We start from the raw sequence: 24,271 nt of genomic DNA, 5'->3' as shown, positions 1-24,271 counted from the left end.
TTCTCTGCTTCTTTCCCCTCTAATGAAATCTGTCAGTGCCCTTGTATTTGCAATTTTCCTGACTTCTTTTTTTCTAATCAAATGAATTTTTTCCTACTAGTTTGGTATTTAATTTTCTCACAGCTAGATTCTCTCTTTATCACCATACTGATGCCTAATCCCCCTAGACTTGATTGGAAAGTATGGGATGTTGCGGAAGCAGGTTTGGGAATCTAATATGCTTGCTAAGTAATTCTTGCACACACTGCAGTTTGAGAACTACCACTGTATTCCAAGTAAAACTGATAAACTTTCCTTGTTAGAAGAGAATACTGAAGGTAACCTACCAAGGGAACGATAATAGCATATTTTCTTTGCAGCTTTGGGGAGATAATGATAACAATTTCATGTAACTCAGTAAGACTCTAATGCAGACCGGGAGCAGGGGAAAAGGTCATGTCAAGATAAGCGGGAAACATTTTTTGGAGGGTTAATCAACTTTTATTTGATTCTGATATCACAATGAAAGGTGTAGTTTTAGTTTCTTTGAAGTTATATTTTCATATTGATTTTGCTCTGCTGAAACTTACAATAATGCCGTATCTCTAAAGACAGTTTGTCTGTAAATCTCGCCAGGTTAGAGCAAGTAGAAGATGCTAAGCTGATGTCTGACACTCCAGAGTGGGTGCGGTGGCTACTGTCACTAATCGGGTTGGCAGGTGTCCACAAAGTCATCCAGTCATGACATTTAGGGATTTGATAAGTTTTGTTGTATAATTTTAAGAATTTGGTTGCATGAGATATTTTAACATGCTTTCCTTAAGAATTTACAGTAGTTTCCTCTGAAAAAATTCTATTTGTAATTAAGTTTGGAAAGTAAAAAAAGCAGATACATAAAGGGTATCTAGAAAATAAAACCATTAATTATTGATAGTTGGTGGTTTTATTTTTGGCAATATGGCAGATTACATGATCTAAAAATTTGCCAGTTGGAAAATACTTGGAAATGCTGAATAAAATAGAACAGTCAATCATGCAAATGGTGGGTGATAGGAGATATCACTAGAGGCCAAAAACAAAGCAGTAACTGGACTTGGCTTTCCTTCATTTTGGGTTTGGGATTTGAATTCATACTCTGAGGTCTTGGAACCTTCAAGCTGAGTAATTAACATGAAATTCCCTGAAGTACTTGAAATAGATACAAAATCTTTTTTGGAGGTACATATTCTCAACCTTGGCACTTAAGGATTTGCACAGAAAATGACTTGCTGGGCACGAACCCGAAATTCAAGAACATAAAAACTAATGAAATAATCTATTCCAAGTGGGAGAAGCAAACAACAAACAACATGATTGGAACCACCACCTCAACAAATTAGGATAACATTCTCCCTCAACAACTCTAAAGTAAGTAAATAAAAATTATTGAAGATGTAAATTGGAATAGAAAACATGAGAAATCAGCTTCATTGTTATTATCATATAAGGTATGACAATTAAGTTCGTAATCTCATCCTAGAAAAAGTGCTATATACCTCATTACTCAGTCCCGAGATGGTCACCTTTAAAGTACTCCCTTTGGGAAGCTGTGTGCTGATGACAGACCTAGTTCACCCTTCAAAGAAATTTTGGAACTCTTTTTCAGAAATGGCCATCAAAGCTGTAGTCATATTACCCTTGATGTCCTGAGTATCATCAAAATGTCTTCTTCTCAGGATTTCCTTTATCTTTGGGTAAAGAAAAAAGTCATTGAAGGCCAGATCAGGTGAGCAGGGAGAGTGTTCCAATACTGTTATTTGTTTACTGGCTAAAAACTCCTTCACAGATATTGCTGTGTGAGTTGGCGCATTGTTGTGATGCAAGAGCCACACCTTTCTCATGCTGAGATTTTCAGTTAAGATATTCCTGTTTGTCTATTGATGTTTACTTGGTCTGCTATGTTTCTTACAGTCAGCCGATGACTTTGATGCACAATTTGACACATTTTTGCGATATTCTCATCAGTTATGCTTATTACTGGATACCCTGACCTCTTTTCATCAGTGAGGACACTTTCTCTCTCCTCAGAAAAATGTTTAATCCATTTGTACATTGCCGTGTTCTTCATGGCATTATCCCCATACACTTGGACTAGCATGTCTCTGATTTTACTTCCACTCTTGTCAAGTTTAACAAGAAATTTAATGTTTGTTCATTGCTCTAATTCAAACCCTGATATTCTTGTGACAGCACACAAAATCACACAACAAAAATGAGTGCCATTCAGAGACACTGCTATATGATGGCACAAACACAGCTGTGAGAGTGTGATGTATCAAGGGGATGAGACCTGCCCAGTTGTTTGTATGGTGCATGGTGTCAAGTTCACAAACTTAACTGTCAGATCTTGTATAGCACATTATATTTTGCACTGTACAGCAAATGCAAAGTGCTATAAAATGAAGAGAATGAAGAGAACTATAGAAAGTATTGGTATTATATTTGAACTTGATGCTAAAATATTGATCAAGGGACACTTTTTTTAGAGGAACATTATTTCTTTAAAAATTATCAATTAGATATTGCAAATTAGTGGCACCATAGCAAGTCGAAAATTTAATGTCCTATAAAATATAACACATTAACTTCTGACGGTGAGTTTTTAATTGAAGGCATGCCTAACACAGATACTGCTTATGAAATATAATCATAATATTCAGAAAAGCTAAGATACAAGCCACTTTTGAGTTAAATTATATGAAACATCCTCCCAGAAAGTGCTAAGCAACATTCATCTTAAAAGCATGGATAGGCTATTACCACCTGTCTTCTAATAAGGCAATTACAATATGCAACAGGTAGCGTGGTAACAATTATCTCAAAGATGTAGGATTCATTTTGCTGGCTAAATGGTCATATAAATTGTGGATAAAATCATTGAACCTGAAATGTGTTAGGTTTAGTAAACCAAGTGAAAAATCATTGCATTTCACTAGTAGAATGTGATACGGGAGTCAGATGTTATCTACTTTAGATTTGATCGCAATTAATGAAAAACCGGTATTACATAAATCAAAGAAATTGACTTTTCTCAAAGATGTGCTTCATTAAAAATATCCCTTTATTATCATTGACATATGCACTATAGGGCTAAAATTTTTGCATTCTTGCCAGTTGTTTTTAATGTGGTGTGTTGACGCCAATAGGCTGTCAGGTGTCAACTTTCTAAAGATCATATTCCATGTGGGAAAATGTGCAGTGCTTTTGTAGCAGAAAGAGAACTGCTTACTGCTTGCATTATGTAGTTGTCTCAGACTTCTTATGAACTTAATATCTCTTCACAAGCTGGTGGCTATGAAGCATTTTTTTTTTTTTTTGCTAAAGTTCCTTTATCAGGGTAGAATGAAATATAAAAGCTGTCAACTAAATTTTGACAGTAATAATTACATGTAGCAAGTCATAAATTCTTTTTTTTGTGGCTCTGGGTCTAATATTTCTTTCTAAACTCTTTGTTCTATTGTAGCTATTCAAGGAAGTCTATTTTGCTTATTTTCATGCAGACTACCATTTCATGTAATGAGTTCGTAACATAGTTGAAAAAGAACTTGGGATTTTTGTCGTTGATTTCTTTGCAGTTGTTCATTTTCCTTCTCTAGCCTCCTTCCTACTGTGAGCCTGGATGGAACGGGGCACAGAGAGGGCACTAAGCCTCTAGCTATAAAAAAAGGCCGTGCTGGGGACTGTTGTAAGTTTCTACCATTTTCTTTACTTTACACTTTTTAAATCCATAGAGTTCAAAATCAAAAATAGTAATAGAAAGGTCAGGTAAGACAGCCTTGGAAATTTCAACTCTTTTCAGTGAAAATGGCTATGATGTTTTTGAATAAAAAATTTGAAGATACTGTAGAAAATTTGAGATGAAAAAAATTCAGAGTTACTACATTTGAGGTACATAAAATATCAAAGTTTATATCAGAAAGACATGCTATGAATTTATGTTGCATTTTTTTCTAACCCTTTCTTAACCAAGTTCTAGTAATGTTCGAAATAACTGAGTATTAACAAAATGTTTATTTTATTGAATCATGAAATATAACTTTTGTTTAGATTGGGATTTTTCCATATGTATGAACATAGGAAAAATATTTTAAGTTTAAAGCAAATAGTCAAGCAATTTGATAAAGAAAAATAATCTTAAAATGTGATTTATAAGTCTTTCATATTATAGGTTGAGTTAGATGTGTATGGGAAACTTAAGGCCAGGAGAAATGATTGTAAGTTAAGGAGGAGGCTTAGTAATTTGTATATTGATTATAACATTTTATGAGTCAATAAGCATTCTGCATAAACAAAAATTGCTTTCCTAAATTTAAAAAACTTCTTCGGGGGAAATTATTGTCTTCTAAATATACTCAAACCTTAACTTTAATTAAAAACCTTAACTTTTTAATTTATTATTAGTCACAACTTTTAAGCAGCTAGAATGATCTTTTTGGTTTTGCCTGTGGGTGGAAAAAAATGCATATTTATGGACCAATATTCAGAATTAACTATGAATGATTTAGTTGATTTAGTTAATTACCTGTTTCAAGTTACATGATTATCTGATTAGTTCAAGAGTAGTAGACTGGTAACCTTTTAATAAACATTACTGAACACACATTACACTTAATTTATTTAAGCATACCCATTATAATTCAAAACGAACGTGTGAGTTTATGTGTAGACAGGCACAATGTTACTTTATAATTTTAGTGAAATTTGTGTGTGTTTTCATACTCGATCTTTTTGACTTTGTAGGCAACACCTTTTGTTGGCTCATGGAATTAACTGTTATTTACACAATGGAAAGAAATGATGAGCATGTAGACAGCAAGAGTAAATGATGATTGAATTTGGGACACAAATGGAAAAGGGTATTGGGCCATGCAACATGTTAGGAGGTCAAGGATACTTCACAGAAAGATTATCCCAAAGAGGTGTCTGGACATAATAGGATGTGTGAAAAATTGTTGTGCTTTTTTTGTCTCATAAGCTAGTTCCCATGTGGTTAGACATTCCTACCACTGTACGCCCTCTGTTAAATGAGTCTGATGGTAGTGCAGATACACACGGAGCTGCTATCGGAGACAGGCACCCCTTACATAGCATGGCTTTCTCCTCTCTGTGGAGCTCATTAGAAATCTTAGGGCTCTTCTCTGATGTCAAACTAGGTAGTCAATCCTTCCAGAGAGCAGTGCTGCTGCTGCTGGAATAAGATCTCTGTTGTCTAATTGGGTACTTGTTATAAAGGATGGAAAAACAGGGTGCGAAGGAAAGGTTTTCAGAGCTGAGTTACTTTATTTTCTTTTTAAGTCATGTATGAGAATGTTTAACCGAAAGATCTGTGGGTGAAAAAAAATGCATATTTATGGAGCATGTCAACTTCAACTACACTATAATAGGACTTGAGTTGAAATGTGTACATTTTCCTAAAGGAAATCTTTAGTTAAAGATTAATTAATTAAAAATTAATTCCTAAAGAAGATCTAGACAGTCTAAGAAAGATTGATAGGATTTTATTTCACCTTTTTTCAAGGGACAACAATTATTTTATGATTAAAATTCTAAACCACAGAGAGCATAGTTCAACAATTCGGAATAATAGTTATTTTTTATGGCTTCAGGACATAGCAACAGGTGTTTTTCTTTCTAATGCTTCTGCTGTCTTTAGAAGTTATAAAAGGCTAATATAGACTAACAAAGCATCTGATGTGCAGGTGAGAGTGTAACTAATACGGGCTGGGCAAGAAGCTGCCATGCATTACTAATGAGAGGCTCAACCAGAGGGTTGCCTGCAAGTTCCAAAGCTTCAGATGCTGTATGTAGTTGGAAAGCCTGGCATTCCTTTTTGAACTACTTTATTGCATACCTATATCTGTTAGAATTTGAGCACACTGTAAATACGCATACTTCTAAGATGCCATCATAGTAAAGACCAACAATTTGGTTACATTTCAGGAAGAAAGGCTACACTGAAATGAACATTGTGAGAAAACTCAATTTAATGATACCTTGGAATATAGTCTTGCTTCATACACTGCTGTTTTCATTACAAGGTAAGCCCTTATATTGAATTTTACCTTAATTTATTATTTCTTGTATTTTAGTTTTTCTTGTAATTTATTTAAGCAGTTTCCCCTTCTACTGTGAAGCACTTTGAACTTATTAATGTGGGTATGTACTAAATTATGATCAGATTGTATTTTTGAAAATATTAACCATGTAGATAATTCAAATCTTTTAATTTTCATTTTTCAAGTATTTTTTAATGACTGGTTAAAATGATTATTTTATTATAATATACAGTTATATTGGAAGAAGCTCTGATTCTAATTTTTTTCTCTTCTAAAAGATTTTTTAAAATAGCTGTCCATGTGTAATTTAAACATTTCAAATTTTATAAGAGATAAAGAGAAATTGAGCACTTAACATTTCTTCATGCCATTAATCCAAAGAATGGTAAAAAGACATTTGAGAATGACTTTAATATTTGAGGCTAAGAATTGGTTTTCAATTGTGTTTATAGTAATTTCATTCATAAATGTAATCGTTTTTTATTAAGTCATAAACACATAGCTCATATATATATTAGTGCCTATATAGGGTACAATGTGCTAATTTCATATACAATTTGGAATGCTTACATCAAACTAGTTGATATAGCCTTCACCTCATTTACTTTTGATTTTGTTATATAGTGCAGAAGATTAAAATGATATTATAGCCCCTCCATGTACTCTCGCCCAGGTTCCTTAACTACCAGAATTTTGCTGAATTGGTTTTTCCTTCCTTCGTTTTTTTTTTTTTTTTTTCTTCCTGGAGTATTTTAAAATCATGAAATACACACCTATGTATCTCTAGCAGATAAGCACCTTATCACACTTAATAAAACTGGGAAAGTATTTATTTGCATTCAGTTGTTAATTTTTAATTCCTATAAAGGTCTGTATGTTTTGGAGATTATAAGGGATATGGGGAGAAATTACTGATGCATTAAAGACTAAAGAGATCAAAGATGCTATCTTCCAATTCCAGAAGTGACTGAAAACCCCAGGAGAAAGATGTCATAGAATCTGCGAGCTGGAAAAGACTTTGGAGATGTTGGTCTGACACTGTCATTTTGAGCTATGCTTGATATCTTGCTTAAGCTTGGCATATACTAAGTGGTAGGACCAGAACGAAAACTTGCATCTCTGATTTCAAGTCTAGTTCTAGTTCAATTGTCTTGTGTTGCTGTGTAAATCCATGTACATTGCCCATTCTTACGTTATCAAGTATTCCAGTGTCTCACAGGGAATTTGGTGGTCAAAGTCTTCTAAAAAATATGAAAGAGCTAGCAGCAAAATTCAAGCTAAGATTTAGAATTTAGGTTGAAATGATTGATTAAATAACTACAACATGTGACCAAATGGTTGGGTAATTTTTTTTCATTCTCACATATACACATGTATTTTTTCTCTGGTAGAATATATTTGTGTATCATCTGTCTGGACGGGAACATCAACGTGAGTATTTCTGGTTCTTCATGTCCTCTAAAACATAAAGTTAATGTGAATTTACGAAATTCAGCAGACAATTATATTTGCTTTTGAAAAGAACAAATGAAATTTTACCAAAAAAAAGCAAACAAACCATGAAATACAGTTTTTAAAAACATTTTCACACGTTAAAATTGTTCAGGCCTTCATGTCCTTATCCATGAAGCAAAAATGTTTACTTTTATTTTTATTGTAAGAGGAGTTCTTGGTGGTGTCCAATGACTGTAGGTGCCAAAATTAGAAACCTTTCACTTTCCAGGTTTGTCAAAATGTTATATTCCATAATATCCTCCTTCATATTGTTATTAACATACCCCATTGACTACAAATCTGCTATATTTTTAACATAAAGTGGTTTTAATAATAAAAAAGCATAAAAAGATTATAGCATTAAATAATGAAAATCACGTTTTGGTCTAAACTAATCTGTTTATTAGAAAACAGAATTCCATTCACCATTTGATTTTTTAAATCAAGATTTTTATTAATAAATATAACACAAAACAGAAAATACCATAAAGCAAAAACTACTATGAAACAAACGTATACCTTAGTGAATTATTAACCATTTGATTTTTAATAAGTTACAGTGTGATATCCTTATGCAGGTTAATAATGTTCCCCTGCCCTTTATGGCATGGAATAGGAGAGAATTGAGTGTTATGTTTGAAAAAAGTGGGCATGCTCTTGGGAAATCCCAACCTCCCCAGATTTACAAAGTCACTTGGAGAAAATATCATGTGGGTTGGTGCGACGATGTTACACTATTTTGTTTATTTTACTCTCTCAAAGTTCCTTCCTAAAATTCAGTTTACATTGGGGACTGGAGAAATCTGGGGACACTCCCAAATTTTGTAAACTAAGACCACGCCACCACCCAAATCTAACCCCTCCAAAAAGGGGGGGGGCCTTTTAAATGTTCAACCAAGAAAGACCTCTTTGACAGAGCGATGGAAATGGGGAGGAAAGCAGCAGCGCTCCCTTGGGAAAGGCTTGTTCAGGTTGCTTAGGGGCCTTTGACTATACAAGTTCTTTTTGTTTTCTTCCAGAAAGGGGTTTAATGAAAATCAACAGAAAAGAGGTCTTTTAGCAGCGCAGGTAGGTTATGCCTCAGACGGAGAGGCAGAGAAATAATCCATCTGCTTTCACTCTGCTGTCACATCAACAATGAGGCCTTTGTGGAGGGGAAAAAATACTAAAAACAAGACAGGAGGAGGAGGAAGCAGACTAACTTCTCAGCTGCTTTTCCACGACCTCCAAATTCACGGCTCAGTTCCCATTGACTTGTTTGAAGTGAAATACGTTTTTTGCTCTTCACTTCCCTTACCTACTGGTAGGCTTGAAGCAGTTATGGTGGGATTTAATCTCATCAATTTGCCAGAAATTTGAATTGGTTTAAAATTAAGCACAATATCAGGCCAACGATAACACTAGAAATACACGTGAAAAAGGGCAGAGAAAGGTGTCAATGATGTGAGTCAAATAATATAAAAGGGCATCAGATATGTGCTGGCTTTCTGACAGACAGCTTTGTACTGTCTGATAAATCTAAATTATGGGTAAATTATGGGTGTTTCTGGTAAGTACTCTCTCTCTCTCTTCTTTTTAGAGGGTAGGTTGGCTATATATTGAAGGAGAACTTTTTACCTGGGTCTTTTTGTAAGATACTGGATAATATCGCAATTTCTTCAAACCATGGTTGGAATGCTCAATTGAATGGATTTTTAAAAAGTATTTCTCAATAAAAAATAGATAATAAAATAGGTAATCCTAACTTAGTGCAGGCATTTCTTTGGAAAGAAATGTGGTTTATATGGCAAGCAGTTTAAATATTCAAGGAAGCCTTTGCCAGATGATGAATGACAAACAATTTCTACCAGCATTTTGTGAGGGACGTCTGCATTTGTATATTTTGTGGTGCTAATTGAAGAGAATTAGAAAGATAGATTTGATATGCTGTCATGATAGTTTAGAAGACAGAACTACTTTATTCTTATCAAGTGTAAAGATCTTTTGTGGAACACGATGGGCAAAGGATTGTCTACGGAATAGAAACACTATTTTTTCTTAAAAGGAGTATTTTGTGTACTTTAATGTTTATTTGTCATGTAAAGTGGTTAAGGTGATTTTTCTCTGAGAAATTTGCCTGCAGACCATGTCAATGACAAAAGAACATCTATCAAACTCAGTGGAAAATTCTAATTTTGAGAAAAACTGCATTCTGATGAAACCACTAGAATGAGAAACCGGAGAAATCTACCCCAAAGATGTCACATGAAGTGTCCTCTACTACTGTGCATTTAGCTGTTCTTAGGATTTGTATAATTTACCCCAAAGGAGTTATGTTAATAAGTGAGGAACACGTTTACCTTGCCTTGATTTCCCTTTTAGGAAACTTGTATTTCCATTTTCTATAGCTAGAAAATGTGTCAACATCATTTCTTTTCTGAACATTATTTTAAAAGGAGAAATGTTAGAGAAATGTGATAGGGTCACAATCACACGCTGTACTATTTAGGTTGGGAATATCACGTGTTAAAAGGCAGTTCTGGTGCACAGATTCACTCCTTCGCTCTAGGGAAACAGCACAGATTCATAGGTAGCTCTGCATAAGAGTGGAAAGAAACTGTGGCAATGAGGTGAGCACGGAAAGGGTAGACTCAGAATTCTGCAAATGGCACATCTGCCTGCTGCAGAGACTTCCTGTCTAAAGCTGGTGTTCCTCTGTGCCCCACCCTCCCGTGGAGATGAGCTCAAGGAGGAAGAAGAGGCTGTTCTCTTTTATCAGTTCCATGACTATATGGACCTACTGTCTGGATTCCTTTGCACTCATGCCACTTTTCTGAATTTCTTCTCCTGAAAGCAGGCACAGAGACAGAGATTTCAGTGCAGGCTGTTTATTTAGAAAGTGTAAAAATGACGGTGAAAGGAAGGTGAGACACCATAGGGTGTGTTAATGAGGGCTTCCTGCCATGGGCGTTTGGGGGGCCCTCAGAGGTTGGGGACCCTCTGGAAACCATGTAGAACCTGCTCTAGAATCGCTTCCGCAAGAGGTGGAGAAGCTGGGCGGTTTATCCATTGATTGCTGTTTCTCTTTGGTGAGGGAGGCCTCTGGGGGGAGGGGAGGGGGCTTCAATCTTCTGAAAGGCACTTCTCGCAGACTTTTCTGCCTGGATTCTGCCCCCAGGCAGAGACAGAAAGAAGCTGATGTTTGAAGGTGGGGGTCTCCTTCGAGAAGCTGGGGAAGCAGCACTCACAAAGTCTGCCAAAGCCGTGGCTTTAACCCCAGGGAGTCAGAGTCCCACTGGAATGATATCTTTTTTCAGTTCAGTGGGTGTTTATTAATGATGTCCCTGGAACAGCGCTGGATATGTAAACAAGAATAGCAGCGTGTGTGTAATCCCGAAACTCCGCGTCTAGAGAGTAGGCCTGTAAAATGGTCATTTCTGTGTAACTGGTTCATTGACTCAAAGACACATCAGTTATTTTCCATAATTTATATGACATAAAAAATAAAAGTGCTTCCAATTATAAAGGTAAGATGTCACTCTGAGTTCAAATATATTAAAAAAAATAATAGAAACTGTGTGTCACCTTTTAGCATTGGTGAAAGCTATTGTGATGCTATTGGGATGCCGAGGTAATAGGAGGCTGTGCTATCCAGGAAGCTGGCGTGCTAGGTGGTCACTCTCATTTCCATAAAGGAGGGGTGCAGGTGTGTGCTGAGTTGATGAGGGGATGCGGAGCAAAAACAAATTGCCTATTTTTGCCTTGCTCTTGTGTTATGCAATGTACTTAGCTTTTGCCTAATAATAAAAACGGATAGCATGTTTATAATTCTGATTATGTGACTGCCATTATTCCTGCTGTATTACTTCATTATTCCTCACAATTATGTGAGGCAGTGACTATTATTGCATTTTATAGATTGGGAAACTCAGGCTGAGCAGGTTGAATAATGTGTTCAAAGTTATAAGCCTATCTGAGGCATGGTTGAAGTCACTATGCATTGTGGTGAGCAGCAGAGATGATTGGTTTCCACCAATGGGAAAACCACTTTGGAGCCAAAGTAGAAAGATTATGGTGTCCAGTAGCGTAAGTGGCTGTGCTAGCTTTAGGCAGCCAACAACAGCATGGCTGAAGAGAGGCTAAGACTTGCTAAAATTGGGGGAATCAAGGTCATGACTGCTGTGAGTATAACTTAGTTTGAGGACAGAGTCAAGGACAAAAATAGGAGAAAGAACAGTGAGGATGAAACGTGGGGTTACTGAGAACAGAAAACAATGAATTTGAAGCTGTGATGTGAGGCAAAGAGTTTAGAAACAAATCTTCAAATGGCAAGAGAGTGTGAGAGTCCTTTTATACAGCATGGGGGTAGGTTTTCCTATTAAAGTGAAAAATTACTGAGAGGGACAATGCCCAGGTAAAACTCGACATGGCTGAGGGAGCCCAGAATCTGCTGAGAAAAGACTTTGTTTCTCAAGTCAACTGGCTCATCTCCTCTTCCTTCCTATCTGTCCACGTCTCTATTTTTCCTAATATAAACTGCTACTTAATTTGACAAATATGTGGCTAACTTTGGGTGTGTTTATTCTGGTGAACACATAATTACTAATGGAAAGGGTATGGCTTGAGTTGGAATAAAAATATATAATTTATGAGTTTTAGTCATCCACAATTATTTGGTACTAAGCCTATCTTAAGGTTTCATTTGGATTGCTCAGATTCATATAAATCTTTTTACTGTTAATTTTGTTTGTGAGACACTAAGTTGAAAGTTTTACATACAGTGTTTTAATTCATTATCATAACTACACAATTATGTAGGGGCCATTCCAATGTTATAGTTGGGTAAACAGAGGCACTGAGAGGTTAGGAAACTTGCCTATGAGAAAGTAATTATGTAGTTGGAAGTCTAATTTTACCAGCTCTGGTTCTAAAATTCGTTCTTTTAACGACTACTTTGGGCTCTACAAAAAAATATACAGTAGATATCCAGTAATTATAGAAGTAGAATGTATGAATACAGTAGGACCTCCAAAGTTGACCATCTCCCTGCCTTGACCACCTCCTTAAGTTGGCCTAAATTTCATAGACTAGACATGCCCGTACATGTGTGTATGGGCACAGTAGGCCTAGTTCCTTAAGGTGACCACTTCTGTATGTTGACCGATTTGTTACACTCTCTTTGGCAGTCAACTTACAGAGGTTCTACTGTATTCAGAGGTTTTATAAACTTTAAGGTGCCAGCTCTTTGGAGGCTGAAGGTGACATGCTGATTCCAAAACAGCAGAAGCTTCTGCAAAACAGCAGAAGCTTCTGGGGTTGGACCCTTTGCAGATTGGTGGGCAGGGAGGCAGGACCCCACTGTCTTGCATCTGCCCCATGCATTTTCTTCCAGACTTATCTGACCCTGAATGTCAGGGAGCTGCTATTAATCCGAGGAGTAGACTCCAACCAGGCTTCTTTCCCAAGGTGTGTGATGGGTGGGGGGAGGAGGAAGGGAAGTGAAGATAGCAAAACAGAAAAGGTAAACGTCTTGGCAAAATCATAAGATGCAAAAGCAAGGCTTTTGAGAGAAATGAGATCTAGTCCAGGCTTCAGAGGAGCCCTTTCTGCCCCTTACAGATAGCCTCTGTAACACAAGGAAATACAAAGTCAGTGCTTTGTGATTTCTATATTTGTAGCTATTTTCCAGATTTTCCAATTTGCATGTTTGGCTTCAATTAAATAATTGGACTACATTGAATTATTATTTCTTTCTTTCAAAGTTTGAAGCAACTTCTCCAAGATATTTTTTCCATGAAGCTATTAATTGGGGTGAGAGCAAAATAAAAGGTCAGTGTTACACCTTGTTTTTGCAATTACTTTCTCTGAAGTGGCCAAGGGGGGATAGATATGTTGAATCCACTCATTATTACTTTCATATTCCCCAGGAAGGAAAAGGATCCAGGGTGGTAATAATACTTAGTAAAAATTTAAGTTCACTTCCTGCAGAAGCTTGAATTATTTTTGGAAAGCACCAGGGCTAAATATTTAGACAAAGCTGATAACTACAGAACCATGGAAGGTATCACTGGGCATCAGAAGCTTTTTTTCCTGAATCAATTACTTGTTTCTTGATTCCTTAACATCCCCCATCTTTCCTTAACAATCTCCCATTTCCATTAAGCAGAATGCTGATGGTAATTTGAAACTGAATTTGAATGGTAACTATAAAATACAAATTTTTTTTTAAATTTAAATATGGCCTGCTCAAAGCTCGAACTCGCAGCCCCTGGTTGGCAAGGCCAGCACTCTAGCCACTGGGCTGGAGTGCTCAGCAAAACAGAAATTCTTATTGTTGTGTTTAAAATAATAATAATCCTCATCAGTTTTGTTTTGATATTTGATTTCAAGAGAATAAACAGGACTGTAAATACATTTTTGAAGGCGATACATTTGTTCACCTAAATATATAGACATCTATTCATTGGGAAAATGAAAGACTGTGATTTAAGATAAACTTTAAAGATGGATATGCCCCTTGGAGGGGGAAAATTGCATTTGAGTTTATGAAAAACAACATTTTTCACTTTTATTTACCCTCTAAGCTGAAACAGCTCATTTTTTCTTGCTTACGATATGCTTACAGATGTGTATGTTTTTAAAAGTAAAGAGACATTTTTAGATCAATGGATCTTAAGATGAAAAGGAGTTATAAGGATTTTCTAATTTTTGCCTTTGACAGAACTGTGGTTAAATTATCAATCAGATAGGTATCTTCCATGAACTTTGTGTATTCCAGAGAGCTTCATCCTCTTCAGTAATATTTTATGGTGAAATATATTCAAAGACGTTCTCCAGTTCTCCTGATGTGTTAACTTAAATTCTTTTTCCTTGAGTTTTGCTAATTACTTCTTGCCCTTTTCTTATTAGTGAAAAATTTTCATTGTGATTCATTAGCACTTTTAAAACTCAGGGGGTGATGGAAAATTAGGGCTAGAACTTGTAGCTTCTTGCTTCCATTTTTGAACATAATCCATTGAGACAATTTTTCTTTTCAAGAAAGAAAGAATATTTTTGGTGACAACCAGCAGTGACTTTGGCCTCTGCCTCAAAATTAAGCATGTTTCAAAGAATGTGTTATTTGTAATTGAGCCTGAGGATTAGCACACAAACTACAAATGCAATGTTTAGTCCTTCTCTTTAAAAGTGGGTGTTTTGTACTTTGCCCCATCCCACAAATCAGTGGTAGATACTATTCTTTAATACAGCGCTTGCTCCTGGAAAAGGAGCTGATCGGATGTGCAGCCAGTGCCAAAGTCCGTCAACGGAATCATCTGCAGCTTGTGTATTTCTGGTTCTCCTCATCTGGGACAGGGATTCCTTACATGGGAACTTGACCTTTCAATTGCTGGAAGGAGGCTAACCTTCGCTCTCTGGGCAGTTTGAGATGTGAAAGCCTGTCTTTCTTGCTTCACAGCACACATAATGAAATGGAAGTAGATAGAGACTTAATGGGTTGAGTTCTGTAGCTCAGTAGGGCCAAAGGCCCAGGGTTCTGTTTAAGTTCAGAGTCTTAACTGGATCTTGCCATGTTATGCTTATAAGAACTGATGCATGCCAGAAGATAACTTTTTTTGTCTCTCAGGTTCTTGTCCTTATGAATGCCTTAACGGAGCTTTCTGTTCCAAGGCTGGTATATGTGACTGTCAAATATTTCAGGCTCTTGGAACAAGGTGTCAGATCGGTAAGTTTCAGGGATATTTGTGAGAGAATTATGAGATAATGAAGAGACATTAAGACATAATTTGCTACAGTAGAGGTCACCCACTGGGAGTTGGGACAATTTTGTTGTGTAGTCACTGGAGAGCCTACAAGTCATTCTCAGTAATTTGATGAAATTTAGAAACAACATAAAAGAAAGTAGATAAACTCACTTTCTTTTCTCATTGATCTCTGACATTTCCTTGAGTAATTTTCCACTTAATATAGTAGTAGCCCATCAAAACCAGGTTCTCATTCGTCACTCCTTTGCTTTATAAATTAGATTCATTTTGGGGAGCCACTCGTTTTTTTTTTAATTTGAATTAAATGAACATTTTGTTCATAAAATAGAAATAGTATTGAGAATTATTCAAGGGCAAGAACTTTTTCAAGAAAAGTTTTATCCACAGTGTCTAAGATAGATACTATGTCAATAATGATCAAAAAATATTCAATTTTTTAGCCAATATTTTTTGAGGTTCTCTTAGGTCCCAAGCAAGGCACTGTGGATACTATGGTGAATGACATGAATATCCCTGCCTCTTGGGGTTGTGGTCTAGAGCAGGGGACCAATACACATTGATTAAACTTGCGACACACCTTATAAAGGAAAGTATGTTTTTCCTGAGAAATCAAAGTTGGCCAAGGCTAATCAATTTAGGAGCAAATTATAAAAAGAAAAGACACGTTATCCCTTCTCTTTATCCTCCTGGTAGTGTGTATTGAAACTTTTTATACACATTGAGTGCTCATACATGTTATTGATTTTCGTATCGTTGTTAAGAAAGAGTCTAGCAAATAAAAATCGAATAGAAGGCTGTCTACAAGGGTAAGACAAAGAGTAGGCATGATGAAAGAAGGGATAAGGTTATATGATTTAAGATGAAAATAGCTTGGAATTTGGCCCGTTTGAGGTAATGAATGTCTAAATTCCAGCCTATTTGAATGACTAATGCTCCCCACCCCCAGATCCCAGACATATACGTGTGATTTTTTTGGTCAGTGGTTATTTGTCTCTGTGGATACCATAAATATATTACTTTTGAAAGATTGGAACCCTCTAATGGTGGCTCTGCTATTTTTTAGGACACTCAGTCATGACGTTTCTTTCTTTTCTGAGCCAATTTATTTGCTTTATCACTATCACCTTCTTTTACAGTATCACTTCCCCTGACCATTCTTTCTTTTGGAGTCTTCCTTTAGAAATAAAAATTAAGGAAGATTCTGACATTAATTCTTATTTCACAACTACCTCGGGACCCAACTTTTCTTCAGGGAAGTCTGTTTTGAGAGCAGCAGGGAGTTTTATGTCAGTCATTTCTTCCTGGGATATAGCTCACCGAAGTAGAAAATACTTATTTTAATGAAAATTAGAATCACTTTGCATGATTGAACATTGCTGGAAATGTGTATTTATTTTATTCTGCTAAAAATTCTTCTATTCCTTTTCAGTCCCAAACATGGGTAACGGCAGGGATGGGATTTGCAAAACCTGGGGACAGTATCACTTTGAAACATTTGATGGCATCTACTATTACTTCCCAGGAAACTGTTCTTACATTCTTGCAAAGGACTGTGGTAATTTAGAGCCTCGATACACTGTCTGGGTAAGTAATCCTAGGCTAGTCTGAACTTAAAAATTTACTTCTGGAAGAGTGTGTACTTTAAACCTACTGGACAAATGATGGGAAATACATAATAATTATAGAATGAATACTTAGAGCTCTGACTGTGGAGGGAGAGTTCTTGGCTCTAAACTGGATGTACCTAGTTTATGGCTATCGTGAGTCTGATTCTATCAAGATGAGGCCTAGGGCTGGGGAAGAACAGTGTTTGCATCCATGCCAGAGGGACATATAAACAATGTGGAAGTGGCTATATCATGGATGTCATAATATCGATTTTAGTCAATATCCCCATTTTTCAAGTTTTGATTATTTTTTTTTTTATTAAATCATAGCTGTGTACATTAATGTGATCATGGGGCACCATGCACTAATTTCATAGACCGTTTGACACATTTTCATCACACTGGTTAACATAGTCTTCCTGGCATTTTCTTAGTTATTGTGCTAAGACATTTACATTCCACATTTACAAAGTTTCACATATACCCTTGTAAGTTTTGATTATTTTGAAGAGGGAGTGGGTTCAGGCACCAACCCTGTTAGTGATACTTCCTTCCTTCTTGACACTTCCAGTGAGATGTCTACTTGATTTAGTTTTAAAAGTGGCACCTTCAGTATAAACCAGAGGCTAATTTGTGAAATGGAGCACATGAGTTACATAAGCACAGGCTGTAGGCGTGGAGACAGGCCCCACTTGCTGGGTAGATTGATACTACACGATTGAGCTCAGAGAATTGGTTATTAGTCGTAGAACTCTTGAGTCAAATCCAAAACACACAGTGGTTCTCGCTTAAGTAAGGAAGTCTGGGAACGCTTTCCCTGCCCACTATCCTCCCTGAACTTCTAGAAACCTCAAAGCTCTGCCAGAAAACTTCTGTGCTGTCCCATTTAAAAAGCAAAAACTCTCCATCGTCAAAATGTGTTTGAATCTCTATTACTCTTTTATAATAACGTAGGTTGGAGTTGCCCCAAATTCTCCTTCCCTCTTAGGGTGTACAAGTATTAAAAGTAGGCCCTGAAACTTTTTAAGAGCAACAGATCCTTGTGAATCAGAAAGGAAACAAAGTGTATTGAAAGTTCACTTATGGGGCATAAAAATGAACACGGAGAGGTCTCTTTGGACGGGGAGGTCAGTGCAATGGTCTTCAGTGCTCACGGGGGTTTCGCCTCAGTCCTTTTCCTGTCCTTTCTTTAGTGCTCTCCCTTGGGCACCTCTTGACTCTGGCACTGAGGTCTCCTGCACACGTCTCACTTGGGATTTCTTTTCACCATCCTGCTGGAGAATTTTGTTCTTTCCCATGTCTTTCCTCTTTCTTGGATGCGATCAAATGTCTGAGAGATCCTTCACCTTATTCACTCTGGGGACATAGGCTCTGAAGACCTCCTGGGTGCTCTGGACATGCGAGCGAGCAGTGGCTAGAGTGGTAATTAAGCAGGGGCCCCTTTCCTTTTTCTCTGTTTACTCACTTGTTTTAACTGACTATATTTTCAAGTTGGTTCCTGGAAAGGGAAGATTATTTCCTAGAAAGTGTGCATAGGAAAAAAAATTGAGACCTTGATTATAATTTAGAAATCACTTTCAGAATTTTGAAGATTGGCAAACTCTGATTTCTGAACAATTTGTGTATAACCTCCTCACCTCCTGGTACTTTCAGAGGTTTTCATCTGTAGAGTTCTTTCATATTAAGTGAAGTCCACCCCCTCCCCCATTTTTTGTGTTGGGCGTTTGATGGGCCTTTATGTTGGAGCCCATATATTAGATCTCCTGGACTGAGGGATCCCTTCATTTTCTTATTGATTCTTGCTTGTTTTTCATCTTTTTTTGTGTTTTTTTTTTTTTGTTGTTGTTGTTCTGTATTTTGGGACATTTCTTTCCAATTCTTTTAGATATTTATCTTCCAACTCTCTACTTCAGTTATAAATTTATTCTATCATATTGTTAATATCAAATTATTTATTTTTATTCCTTCAGTTTTATTTTTCACAGCCTGTTATTCCTGTGTCATGGCTGGTTGGTATATGCTCCCTTTTTGCTCTAAAGATACTAAGAAAATGCCAGGAGGGCTATGTCAATTAATGAGGTGAAAATGTGTCAAATATTCTATGAACCAAGTGTATGGTGCCCCATGATCATATTGATGTACACAGCTATGATTTAATAAAAACAAACAAACAAACAAAAAAAGATACCAGTTGTGGATTTCTAGATGTTTCTTTATTTTTCTGGATTATTTTTGATTTTCTTGATTTTTTTTTTCTTTTGTTTTTTTGGTGTCTGTCCTTCATGTTGCAGATTTTCATCTGCAAATGAAATTTTCATCTTCACATTTCAGAACAAGGGTCTAAAAGCTGATTGGCAACTCTGGGTATATGGTTGGTGGCTTGTTGGGGTAATGAGAGACTGAGCAGGGGTCTTCCAGTTTTATTAGATAAGCCCCCCAATATTAGTATCTGTATTTCCCCTTCATTTTCTTTCTCTAAAGAAGAATCATCCAGCATCTCATGTGGGCTCAGATGTCTGGATTACTGGGTAATGAGAATATTTTAGGCATACTCTTACTTCTGGCTTTCGTTCTTACATTATGTTTGCCTAGAATGGTCTTCTAGGTATCCCATAAGGCGTGTTCTCAGACTCCTCACCTTCTTAGTAGGGCTTTCCTTAGCCTCTCAATCTGAAATTGTCCCCCAAACCTTGGTGCAAACACTCACACACAGAATTCTTTTTCTCTGCTTAATATTTTTCCTTAATGTCATCTTACATAATATATATTTCAGTTATAATTAGGTATATTTTTCATTAACTGTCTTTCTCTACTAGAAATGTTGGACAAGGGCAGATATTTTTGACTGTTTTATTGACTGCTGTATCCCCAGAATCTAGAATGATGCTTGTTACATGGTAGTCAATAAAGTTTGCTGATAAAGCATAAAATTAATATGCATTAGATTATGACTAGATTTGAAAATATGTTATTGGTGATTTATCTTCTTACTTTTATGATTGGAAACTTCTTTTGCACCTATACATTTATCTGTGCTTTCTTTTAGTTATTTTATGATTTCATCATTTATACTTCACTTTTTGGACCTTTGACATAGGGTAAAAAATACCCTATTCTGCTTATCTTTTTTTTCTTTATTCCTCTCTTCTTTTCTTCCTTGCTTTCTCTTTTCTTTTTACTAGTAAACTAATTTTTCCATAAACTTTTTGAAAAATAATCTCTCTCTTTCCTAAAGTGTCTGGGGGATAAATAGACTTTAATGTAATTTTATCTTTAGGAAGTTCATGGTCACTTTTTGAGCCTTTAAGATGACTTTGTGTAGAAATCCACTTAGAAGCTCTATTTCACGATTCTCTAACAGGTTAGAAAAAAGGACATAAAGGGCCACGCCTGTGTCTCAAAGGAGTAGGGCACTGGCCCCACATGCCGGAGATGGTGGGTTCAAACCCAGCCCCAGCCATAAACTGCAAAAAAAAAAAAAAAAAAAAAGGACATAAAAATAACAAGTGTGCTTCCTTGTGGTGCTCTCCAGTTTTACCATCACCACTGATTTCTTCCAGGACATCCCATGTCGCTTGAGAATATCAACATTCAAAATGTAATGATTCAGATAATTTTAAAAATATGCTGATTAACTTTTATGTTAGGAAATTAATTCTGTGGTTCAACTAAGGTAAATACTTTTTTCTCTTGAAAACCCTAAAAGTAGTTATAACCTTATGGAGTGTCATGAGACCAATGATGCTGGATGAGCACGGACTGTGGGTTTGGTAGTGAGAATGGACACTACTTGTTGTTTGTTCCTATGTTTTCTTCTTGTTTTTCTCCCTTTAAGGTTCATAATAGTCCTAAATGCCTTGGTTCAGTGTATTCCTGCCATCGGTCAATCAGCTTGTTCTTTTCAAACCAAGAGGAAATTCGGATTTATGGTCATGAAATAAAAAAGAATGGAATCAGGTAGGACATGATGAATGATATAATGAAAATAACACTGCAGATTAATAGAATTTCCAAACATCACACTGGGAGTGAATTGTGGAGTGTAGGAGGAGTTTTTTTCCTCAGTAATATCCTGAAAGTTACCTTGCACAGATATCAAAACTTTGGTAGACTCTGAGGTCAACGAGGTGATCAGTAATATAACCAATTTAACGTTTCTAATGCTTGTGCAGAATACAAAAATGTTTATATGTTTATGTGGGTGGAGAGAAGAATGTCATTTTTTTCCCCTGAGAGATTCAAGAGATATCTTCACAGCTCAACTCTGATTATTTTGCTTTCTTTCTTAAATCTTTTCTTTTTTTCTTTAAAACGGGAACTTGAAGTATCTATTTTATTTTATGTTAAAAAAAATTCTGGAAGTTGGTTCCAAGGTTCCGTGAATGAGGTTTGGGTGTCTCTAGAGATTTTCCATTGAAGTTTCGACAGTTGCAGAGCCAATAAATGCCTGTTGTTGGCTAGGTCAGAAAGGAGCCCACTTCTGGCTTCCTACCTGCCAAGAATATGACCTGAGAGCTTTGGGGAAGGCAATGTTTATATATCTGGTGGTAGGTTTTATGCATTTTAAACTAAAAATACCGTGGCGTAATCTGCCCTTCAATCTAAATAATTATACAGATACTCAATTTTAAATGTTTCCTGACTGAGTTTTACCAGAAGTTAACTGTGGGCTGGAACAAGGCTATCCATCATTCAGAATTCACTAGCAAGTCTTTAACCCATGGGGATTCTTTCCCACATAATGGCCTTATCAACCCATTTGCATTTTTGCAGTTTAGATTCCCCCAGAAGCAGCAGAAGGGCTACCAGGGGAGCTTTGCCACAGTTGGGCAACCCAGAGCAGCTCCCCCACTCTCTGGGGCTTATTTTCTTAATTAGTTGGGTTCTGTACTTCTCACTTTCTTCTAAAAGAAAGATCAGGCAATTGAATAGGGAGAGAATGCATTTAAACCTGTATTTCCTAGAGCTGAATTTAACCAGTAATTTAGGATGATCTCTATGGAGTTTTTGGTAATACAATAGACACTCTCAAAACTATTAGGGTTTATAAAACAGAGATGCCCTTCACGTTGCTTTTCAAACATATTAATCCTTTATTAAATCAAAAACATAATATTTAATGTAACCCAGAGAAAGCACTTGTATGAGAATTGGCATCTGTATGATAGAAAAAGGGTGATTTTCTCAATATTCAGCAATGTTTATACTAATGCTGTTGTTGGCTGAGGGCTTCACTAACAGCAAGTGTGGAGAAATATTTGCCAAAGTGAAGTCAAACATGTGTGCCTCTGTGCCTTAAGCTTTCCCCTGCTAGGTTTCAGTTCTCTCACCTGGGAAATAGGGGTTTTGGTGCGAATGAATTCCTGAAGGCTTTTCAGCATTAATCTGTGCATTCATTTGAATTTACATTTTGATGTTTTCTGCCTCGGTTGCATGAAGTTTTCCTGTGACCTTTTACAGTTTATCTAGTTTTAACTGTTATGCTCTATCTCCAATAGCATCCTTCTGTTATAAACTTCAGGATAATCACAGTTATCTTTGTTTTTAAAAATTATGTATTTAATTGAATTTACTGTGAAGGAGACTAAATAACCAAAAAGCAAATGACCAACCCCACTCCCCAAAGCCCCCCGCAAGAGAATATCTATCCTTCCACGGAATTAGCATTCCATTACTATAAAGTGTACTTACAAACTTGGCACACTTTTTTTCAACTATAGTTTTCATAAAAATCACAAACTCAAAACAAATACTATTCCATAAATTCCTCATATTTATAATTTTTTAATAAAAATACATGTGGCACTAATTAGCTAGAGTCTTTTTTATTCTCCAGTTTAAAACTGAGTAATTTTCCTATTTTTATGACTAATTTTCTGTAAATAATTATCTGTGCCAATGGTTACAGATATTTTGAATTATTTCTTTGAAGATTATCCCTTTATTAACTAAGATGTTTAGTTTGATAGTTTTTGTTTCATGTAGCCACACTCCTGTTCCTGGAAGGGAACTCACTAATTGGAAATTTTTGAGAGAAATGTATGAACATGCCTATTAACCACCTCTCTTACTCTGATTATGGTTTATAAATTTATTTGGTATGACTACCTTAATAGAAATGAGGTTTTCTTCAATCCCTTCATTATTAGTACCTCCTTTTTCCTGCAGTACTCACGGATGGAAAGAGACCGGCATTCCTTCGGAAGTGTCCTGGGTGACTGTGTTTTACAATGTCCAGTGTTAACTCTTCATCAGTTTCCATATGTCCCCCACGTCTGCATGTGCATATACTTGTGAAAAATGGAAAAATTAGTCCAAGACCCTTACTTAAATAGTCCTATTATATCCAATTAAAAAATTATGAATATCCTGCTATCCAATCCTATAAATAAAGTGTATTATCCTTAATAATGTATGTTGCAGCATTAAAATGTAAATTTTGATTCATTATCCTTGTATATTTTTCTTTTAGAAAACAAAGACTTATGCCAAAGTAGTATTTGGAGATAGAAGTTCCTATTTCCTTATAGCCATATTTAAGATAAAATAAAAATAAAATAAAATCAGAGATTAAGCAATATGCCTATGTATTTGACCAATGTTTGTCCTTCCTTTAAAATGGTTGAGCAGCATTTTTAGATTATCTTTAACTCTCTAGATGAAACATAAAGACATTGAATGCCTAATTATCCTAAATAGGTAAGGTTATTTTCCAGATGAAAAAAAAATCACTGCTATTTAACAGCTGTATGTTTTTGGTTGGTTGAAAAAAGCTTCTAACTGTAAGTATAAAATTTAAACCCTGATGGGAAAAACGTTTCAGTTTTGTTGGCTTTTTATTTCAATCTTGAAGTTTTAAGAAAAGGTTGAAATTTCCTGTCGAAAGGTTGCTTTGGAAATCTCACTGCATAGTTCAATAATTTTGAGTAATAACCAACTACCCTTTTGGTTACCTTAGTCACTTCAAGAAAAATTACATTATCTCTAATTGATCCTTCATCGTCATTCTTAGATTGCCTCTGTTCTGTTTTTCAAGTTTAACATTACCTCAGACAATTGGACAGGTTTTCATTGAGAAACTAGCCGACTACATTCTGGTGAAAACAACCTTTGGTTTTTCATTGGCTTGGGATGGAATATCTGGAATTTACCTCAAACTGTCTGAGGACCATAAAGGGAAATCATGTGGCCTGTGTGGAAACTATAATGGAATCCAATCGGATGATTTCGTAATTGAGCAAGGTAAGTGGAACAGAAGGAATGTGTGGGCACTTCTCAAGTCGTCTTCTTTTGCTTATCAAGTAGTTTGTACCCAGAAGACTTGTCATAGGTTGGGGAAAATTTATGGCTTTCT

General features: G+C 36.1%; 1 protein-coding gene across 2 annotated transcripts in view; it reads left to right on the top strand.

Moving 5' to 3' along the window:
• Positions 1-5,977: 5,977 nt before the first annotated feature.
• OTOGL (otogelin like) overlaps positions 5,978-24,271 on the top strand; it is a 198,944-nt gene continuing 180,650 nt past the window's right edge. For both annotated transcript variants that reach the window (XM_053584139.1, XM_053584138.1), the window contains exons 1-8: positions 5,978-6,056; positions 7,466-7,505; positions 8,588-8,636; positions 13,310-13,376; positions 15,172-15,270; positions 16,740-16,894; positions 20,753-20,874; positions 23,954-24,159. In XM_053584139.1, coding sequence (XP_053440114.1) covers positions 5,978-6,056; positions 7,466-7,505; positions 8,588-8,636; positions 13,310-13,376; positions 15,172-15,270; positions 16,740-16,894; positions 20,753-20,874; positions 23,954-24,159 — 817 coding nt within the window. The remainder of the gene's footprint in view (positions 6,057-7,465; positions 7,506-8,587; positions 8,637-13,309; positions 13,377-15,171; positions 15,271-16,739; positions 16,895-20,752; positions 20,875-23,953; positions 24,160-24,271) is intronic.

This window comes from Nycticebus coucang, chromosome 3, assembly GCF_027406575.1.
Source record: "Nycticebus coucang isolate mNycCou1 chromosome 3, mNycCou1.pri, whole genome shotgun sequence".
Classification (NCBI taxonomy): Eukaryota; Metazoa; Chordata; class Mammalia; order Primates; family Lorisidae; genus Nycticebus; species Nycticebus coucang.
Note: the sequence above shows the minus strand (reverse complement) of the source record. Positions and strands in the feature narration are given on the sequence as shown.